This window comes from Sycon ciliatum, chromosome 1 (assembly GCF_964019385.1).
Source record: "Sycon ciliatum chromosome 1, ocSycCili1.1, whole genome shotgun sequence".
Classification (NCBI taxonomy): Eukaryota; Metazoa; Porifera; class Calcarea; order Leucosolenida; family Sycettidae; genus Sycon; species Sycon ciliatum.
The window spans coordinates 22,799,088-22,808,053 of NC_088643.1; the positions used below are offsets into that span (position 1 = coordinate 22,799,088).

At 49.3% G+C, this 8,966-nt stretch overlaps 1 protein-coding gene across 1 annotated transcript in view; it reads right to left on the bottom strand.

Moving 5' to 3' along the window:
* The window catches only part of LOC135818454 (dimethylglycine dehydrogenase, mitochondrial-like), a 71,524-nt gene that overhangs the window by 31,082 nt on the left and 31,476 nt on the right, over positions 1-8,966 (bottom strand). The window contains exons 3-5 of the mRNA XM_065331840.1: positions 6,867-6,965; positions 5,855-6,133; positions 910-1,188 (exon numbers count right to left, since the gene is read on the bottom strand). Coding sequence (XP_065187912.1) covers positions 910-1,188; positions 5,855-6,133; positions 6,867-6,965 — 657 coding nt within the window. The remainder of the gene's footprint in view (positions 1-909; positions 1,189-5,854; positions 6,134-6,866; positions 6,966-8,966) is intronic.

Sequence of the window (8,966 nt, forward strand, 5' to 3'; positions counted from 1 at the left end):
TGGGGGGGGGGGGTTAGCTGCACTTTAAACGCATCATTGAAAAACCTCAAAAGTGTCACTGTGGCTTAGACTCCTAATGTTGAATGTGACATGATCTGCGCTACACTGAGCCTTCCATGTTTATAATGCATGCCATGATATATGGTGACATGCGATTACTTTTCATGTACTGCAATCCATTATCGCACTAGCACAAAGCTGCTATTATGTTGTCAGATCAGAGTGAAGGACAAACTAGGAAACTTTGCTAGAACTTCAGTCGTGGTTCCCAACTTTTCACCATTGGTAAGGTTTTGTACGTACCAGTAGCCATTTTAAAAGTCAGGATGACCAAGAATTAGAAGTCAGATATGCGGTTTATATTCCGAATGTCAACAAAAGGAGGATCTTCGGCCCGAAACTTGGGGAGTGCAGCTTAGACCCCGGTGCGGGTAACTCTTTGGAAAGTATGTTTTTGTACTGTGTAGCGATATACAATCCTCAGTACTGTGTAGCAATATACACGTAGTGCACTGCGTAACGTGTGCTGTGTGTGCACAATGCAGCAATGCCAAGTTGGCCGCGGCATGCTATGCACTGGGCGTCGTTTTTTTTTAGTTCTTGTCACAGTGTGAGAAATCCCATGATGAGAAACAGCACATTTCTGGCCACTCTTCGTATGGCACACGGTGGCACTATACATTACACTTCGGGGATATCATCTAGTAGCATCGGATTTTGATTGGAACTTCACACTGCAGTTTGGATAAGAAGAACTAGTGCTATTGCAACCAACCTATACCTGTCTTGTCATTAGGTGTTCATACAGATTAAGATTTGACTGTACAAAAACTGCTTCAGGCAACAATCAGGATCATAGTAGTTCTTTGCTAGATAGTAGATAGGCTGCAAAGCGTAGAAATCACTCACCATACGTATGTAATAGGAGCCGTGCAGATCTCGCACCACTGGCATTTCCTTCTTCAGCGCCTGCACCTCCGCGAGCGTGTCCGTGATGCAGTACTGGTGATGGCCTGGTATCAACGGCAGCTTGGCACCCGTGCCCTTGCGTCCATGCTGGAGCAAGGCGTCGAGCTCGCGGCCCCAGAATCCGGCGGCGTTGACGACGTGGTAGCACTCGATGGAGCCGTTCGGTGTTGTGACCTTCCACCTGTTACCACTGCCAGCCATGCTCTCCATGTCAGTTACCTAACACACACACACACACACACACACACACACACACACACACACACACACACACACACACACACACACACACACACACACACACACACACACACACACACACACACACACACACCTGGTCCTGGTCCTGGTATACACTGCCATGTAGGTCACGTGTTTCTCGTTGAGCGAGACGGAGACGAGAGGAGACATGAGCGTTGGTGACGGGATAAGTCGTTTCGCCTTTTGAAACGCCTCCGGCAATTCTGACATTGCAATTGGAACTTGTCCCTTTCATCAGCAGTTGGGCGCCTGGTGGATCGGTTGCAGTTGTGGATAGCAAAGCCCCGGATCGACTTACAGCAGCGTTCACAAATGGGACAGTGAGCGGTACAGCACGGTTTCCGAATACATAGGCGTACAGGTGAAGAGCTTGTGGCATTGGCAACATTCGGGGCAGAATTGGACTGGACACAGCGATGGACTGCAATGCCACCCGCACTCCGAAACCATCGGTGACACTGGGAGCACTGGCGGCTGTTGGCTTGCTGCTGGACTGGTTTACGCCGTTCCATGATGCACTTGTGGCGGGCGATATCTTGCTGCCGAGCAAATGCACGCCGGCACACCTCGCAGACTATCTCCCGAGCCGGTTTCTGAGCTGGTTGTATTGCTCGATAAGCTTGCCGCCACTCAGATCGTTCCTGCGCTGTGTCAAACCATGACTCGTCGGCGATGTTTATTCGTCGCAGGTCGACCCTAATTGCGTCTCGCCATCGTTTCCGCGGGCCACACGCTGGGCGTGGTGGCAGCAATGTGCCAAACAACAACATCCGCGGCATCCGCTCCTCAGGCATGCGTACCACGTGCCCAAGCCATTCCAGTCTTCTCTGCATGAGGCGGTCGGGAATATCCAGTGGGTTTGCTGCATTCCATGTTTTCAGAATGGTGTCCTTGGCTATCTTCAAGTCCCACACATCCCGCTGTGCAACACTCATGATGGAAAGAAGCGACCGGTAGTAGAAGGTCGTGATCCGTTGCACATCACTTTGCAGCGGTACCCACGTCTCCGCACAATAGAGCAGTAAGGACAGAACACAGGCCTCGAAAACCAGACGCTTGGTGCGCAGAGAGAGATTGTGGTCATTGAAGACAGCATGACGGAGCGCTCCAAAAGCACGGGAGGCAGATGAAACACGGGTCGATACATCTTTGTGAGATCGGCCAGAATCATGGATAACAGCACCCAAGTATCGGAACTCACGCACACATTCCAATGTGCCATTCTTCACAGGAAGAGGAAGTCGGTCATCATCCGTGATACCATAGCCAACCGCCATAAATTTGGTCTTGTCCAGATTGACGGTCAGACCAAATGCAGACGAGACATCGATGAACATATCCAGAGCAAGAGCAGCAGCAGTACGGGTAGTGGCAAACAGTGCAGAGTCGTCAGCGAACTGGCAGTCGTTGATGGTAGTCTGATCGTCAGTACGCTTTCTCTTGAAATAAAGCGAGCCCCCAGGATTGAATGCCAACGGGACGCCGATACCAGGCACATGCTCGACCACTCTGGACCATCTCTGGAAAACAGCCCACATGAATATGTTGAATAAGACTGGTGCCATACAACAGCCCTGCCGCAAACCACTCTTCACTGCAATGGGTTGGATGGGTGTTGACCCGATGGAGAGAGTAGCTGACATGGAGGTGTGAAACGACTTGATGATGTTTACGATGTTACTAGGGACCCCTGCCTTCGCGAGAATCAGCCACATGCATTCACGGTTTACTGAGTCGTACGCCTTACGTAAATCAACAAAGACAACGTATCCCGGGCAGCGATGTTCGTACAACTTCTCCAGGACTTGGCGAACTGCAAACACCATGTCTGTGCAAGATCGACCCTTACGAAAGCCGCACTGGGAGTCGGGTAGAATATTCTCCGCAATAATCTGTAATCTGGACTGAAGTACTCGAGCAGCAACTTTCCCAACAACATCCAGGAGTGATATGCCACGCCAATTATCACACAATGAGAGGTTACCTTTCTTTGGGATTGGCACAAGGTTGCAGTCTACCCATTCCTGAGGAACAGCCTCGTCATCCCAGACATGGTGCAACAGATCCAACAGTGCCTCCATAAAACTCTCACCACCCGCTTTGACCAACTCAGGCAGGATAGCTGAGGCGCCAGCGGCCTTGCCGTTGCTGAGTTGTCGAATAGCTCGCGCCACCTCTGCTGCATCCGGCTTGCCAGCGATGTTCTGGTTGATAGGCTGCTGGTCTATTTCGTCAATGGCACATGGATCAAATGTGCTAGGGATGTTGAGTACGCCATCGAAATGTTGGTACCATCGTCCACCTTGTTCCTCCACAGATTTGCAGATGTTGCCATTTGCATCCCTAATAGCGGTAGTAGACACAGGGCGTAATCCCTGCTTGGCAGCCTGCATATCCTTAACACATGCCCACACCCGTGAGGAACTGAACCGTGCACCATCAAGAGATTTGGCTTTGTTGGTGAACCAGGAGTTCTTGGCAGAGCGGACAGCAGCTCTTGCCTTACTCCTGGCAGCCTTGAACCTGTTCCACGTGTCATCAGACCTGCCACTTGAAATCCATTCTTGATATCGCTGATTCCTTTCATTCAACAAGGGTTCGAGGGTATCTTTGCTCTCAGTAAACCAATCTGGTTGACGACGTTTCTGAAAACCGAGGGTCTCCTCTGCAGACTCGGTGACCGCGGTGCGCAACCTCGACCATTTGCATTCAACGGTGGTATGTTCATTCGGCTGTTGCAGACTGTTTGTGAGGCATTCACGATAGACATCAGCAACTCGTGTGATGTTTCCAGATGAGTCAGTGCTGTGGACATCCTTCAAACGTGCAACATCAAACCGCTTACATTTCTTCGTTTGCACACAACGCGAGCGGCGCTGCAGACGGCCTACTACAAAACGCGCAGCCACCAGGTTGTGGTCGCTCCCACATTCCGCACTTCTTATAACTTGAGCATCAATACATTGGTGGTAGTCAGCTTGTGACGTGATGACAAAATCAATACAATGAAATCTCTTTGACCTTGGATGTTGCCAGGTCCACTTCCTATCCTCTGTCTTGCAGAACCATGTGTTACACACCATCGCCTGAATAGTTGCAAGAAAATCCAACAGCTCACGTCCTGCAGAGTTCATCTCACCCACTCCATGTGGGCCCCGTACACGTGACCACTCATCAGCGTCAGCATGCGTACGGGATCCAACTCTGGCGTTGAAGTCACCCAACAGAATAAACTTTTCTGTGCCCATCCGTGGCAAAGTCGCTTGCAAGTCCGCAAAGAACTGTTCCTTGGCAATTCGCTTGCTGGCGAACGTCGGAGCATATGCGGAGATGACAGTATACCATACCGGTGAACACCCATGAATATCAAACTTCAATCGCGCTGACACAATCCGAGAGCTGCGGGCGTCGTATTGACAACCGCCGTCACGCCACGCACACACACACACACACACACACACACACACACACACACACACACACACACACACACACACACACACACACACACACACACACACACACACACACACACACACACACACACACACACACACACACACACACACACACACACACACACACACACACACACACACACACACACACACACACACACACACACACACACACACACACACACACACACACACACACACACACACACGCACACACACACACACACACCATCACACCATCACAGTAATGCACAGCCATACACTCCAGTAGAGGCTGGTGCTGTGCATTGAAATGGACTTGGGAGAAATGCCAAGCAGTACACTCGGTCGACTCTGTGCATCACAGAACATCTGCCTACACCATCATGTTCTAAGACAGAGGCATTGCACGATTTTCACCGCCAAGAACTAATATTCGGATCAAAACCGCAATTTACAATAAATTGTCAAGAACGATGACAACGTCGATGATGACGACGACAATAACGGCAACAGCGACAGCAACAGCAACAGAAACAACAACAACAACACCACCACCACCACCACCACCACCACCAACAACAACAACAACAACAACAGCAGCAGCAGCAGCAGCAGCAACAGCACCAGCAGCACCACCCGCAGCACCAGCAGCGGCGGCAACAGCTGGAGCTCCAACAGAACAATCCGAGCTACAAGCATTCAAGTGCTCTGGAGACTTGCCACCAATCATTATTTTGAATCAGAGAGCCTTGTGACTTGTATCATAGAGAAACACTGCAATTCATCACAGTGGCTGGGCGAGCCCAGGTTTTCCAAACTTCATTTAGACCTGCCAAAATGAAGGGAGAAAATCTCCATGTAACGTGAACGGGGTACACTTTGGTACCTTAAGAGTCTAGACCTACCAGAGCTCGTCATAGTCCATGCAAAACAAAGATGTTTAAAAATATTAATTAAATTAACAACGCTTCTCTCAGAATTTTACGATGATGCTCCCAGAATTATATTAATTACTGCATAGTCATCGTGCTGTCAGTATCAATGTAGCGAACTTCCAGAATTAACATTACTCACAGAATTTAACAACTCTACTCTCAAAATTAATGATGCTACTTTCAGAATCAACAACGCTACTCCCATAAATAAGCTACACTACTTTAAGAGACCATACCAGCCATACATACCTCTGTGTGCGTGAAGATCTTTGCACCGTGTTGCTTGGCACCAGCACCCAACGCCATGATCACAGAGTAAGGATCAATGTAGCCATCGTGTGGATTGAAAAAGCCACCGATGATGCCGTCGGGATTGATCAGCGGGCACTTCTCCACCACCTCGGCCACGTCCAGGATCCTTGCAGGCGCTGGATACCAACTCGCCCTGCTCAGGTGCTGTCGGAACTCATCCATGCGCGTGCCTGTTTCGGCAAGTCGCAACGAACCACAGCGATGCATGCCGACAGCCTAAACACACACCCGTGTAGGGCAAGGGAAATGGATAATTAATGGATAATTACTCATGCAGTATCTTATGTGTATTATGCTGAACGTGATGAGAGAGTCAGGACAACGGAACACACATCACTTGACAAGAGGCTTGTTGAAGCTCACAAAGGCACCCGAACAGAGACCCATGTGCTAATACGTAGCTACGTCCCTGTTCCATCCTCGTCGCTAGCTCGTCAGATCTGCCTCGTGTTGGGGGGGGGGGGGGGGGGGGGGTAAATGCGACAGCGGAGAGACGATTACTCTCACTATTGAGCTCATTGAAACGAGAGGTCTCTAAAACTTGCTAGACCTACGGCTATGATCAGAACAGAATGCTAGTATGGACTCCCATTGCTTTTCATTGCTACGCACAGTGCAACTCTCTGCTGCCAGAGCATCCACATCAGGGCAGTTCACAAAGCAAAAGGCATTTCTAAACCTGCAGCTGTGACTACAGTACTGTTGGGCGCCGAAGAACGGAGCGCCGAAGAACGGAGTGCCGAAGAACGGCCAGGCTAGAATTTCGTCAAGCACAGCATACCAATGTATACACGCTGACTCAACTGCCCATAGACTATAATACATGGAAATAAGAACGGTCTAGGCTAGGAGGCTGACACCCCAGTTCTTTGGCCACCGACAGTACTGTGGTGTCTCTTAGCCCATAGCCTGGTGTACCCTAGTTTGTAACACCGTCTGTATACGTTACCTGGCCTGTTTCCTTCTCCAGTTGCGTGTAGAGTGTATGGCTGTCATAGTGCACACGTCGCACGTTCCCGCCAGGATTGAAGGTGGTGGTGAGGCCAGCCTGTCAACACAGCGCAGTCACGGCAATGATTAGCAAGAACTTAACTCGGAGGAGTGCGCAACCATATCACAGATAGATGTGCACACACACGCACGCACGCACGCGCACACACACACACACACACGCACACACACACACATACACACACACACACACACACACACACACATACATACATACATGTACATGCACGACACACACACATAACGTTACACACACAAACAAGCAAACAAACACACATAAACACTTATACTTGTATTTGCTCACTGCCAAAACTGGTCACGTGGGTCTCTCCGGGAGAGGGGAGAGAGACTCAAAAGGAATATCGGAAAGATGACTCAATTGGCTTTTGAATCGCCCAACGGCTGACACTCCCCGAAATCCCCAAACTATAGGTGGACCTGGAAATGATCCCACTTATGGGCTCGTTACACCTCAGTAAGTGGGTGATGACAAGGTGCAGAAAAAGCACTGACGGCATCAGGATATCCGTCCCGGGATCCAACTGCAGGTACCCCTGCCCCCAGTGAAGGTAGTAATTGCTACTAGTGACGGTGGGTGGCTAAATCAGAGTGGATCTGATACTTCGAAGTAGAAGCTTCATTGGCACCATTGATTGCACAAAAGTTAATCTAGCCAGAAGCAGTCCATGGTTAACAGGTATGTATACTTCAAATAGACAGTATTATCAACCCTGAAACCAACAAAGGTGGCAAGTACAACAATACACCTTCAAGCAGCCGAGCCCGTTGGCAACAGACCCAACACTATCTGGCAAGTAGTATGTATAAAGCCGGTTCTGGGTAATTTTTCACCTTTGACCTTTGGGCCAAATAAGGCACACTGTGTCGGTCGTGCTTGGTCTGGCCCCGGGACTCCCCCAGGGTTTGACCTTTGACCTTTGGGTTAAATAAGGCACACTGCGCTTGGTCTGGACCCGGGGCTCCCCAGAGTTTGACCCTGACATGCCATGTCATGTCATCCAACCCCACCTCCGGAGCTCCCCATGCAATTTTTCGAAAATGGTCATGCTCACACACACGTCACAAAGGTTGATTCTTGATAGGTTGAGACTACTTCACATCAAGGCCACGATGACCTTTGAGAACAAGGCTGTGTCTCAAACAAGGCCAAAGGTCACGCCACGGGGAGGTGACGACCTTGGAGAACACGATGTGTTTCGAAAGCGGAAAGACGTCCCCGTCATGGTGAGTCTTTTTTGTTCGGGTTTGGAATCTTTCGACTGTGATATCAGATTGAGATGTGAATCCCTTTCTTCTATCGAAAGGTCGATGTGATGGAGATTTTTTCTAGCTTTCCGCTCATATAATTCTTACTCTCATAGTACTTGATTTTCATATATTTTCAGTGGTGGAAATACGTGAAGCACACGGACCATGGATGCACACACCATGGAGTGTGCTTTGACGTCACAGTGGATTATAGGATACACAATGGACCACACAAACTCACCCGCGCGCATCACATACACTGTGCAATGACATCACAGTGAACTGCACGATCGGTGGATGCTTTACATATAAGGAATTCCGGGAATTGGACTTCTCCGTTCCTGATTGGTCGATTCTTTCGTTTTTCAAATCAAGCTTCCTGATTGGATAATTCTTTACGGCGGGAATTGATTTGATTGAATACTATTTCCGAAATTGGACTATTCCATCGAGAAGTGAAATAAAAGACCCAACACTTCAGATCAGTTCTTCATTCGGGCAAATAGCCCTGAGATAGGAAGATGGAGCCTCCTCGAAAGAGACCCAGGATCGACTTTGAACCAGTTCATTCCCTGCGACTGATTAGATCATTCGTACACAGACCGGAAGATGCTGTTGATGTGTTGGAGTACTTTTCTACTAGTACCTATGCTGTCGAGGAGGTACTCATGCAGGCCCTTGATGAATTTGGGCAATTCAAGTTCTCTCGTCGTTGAAGTCATTATGAGGAAGGTCAACCCCGCTACGGGAGAAGTTGTTCAGCATTCCT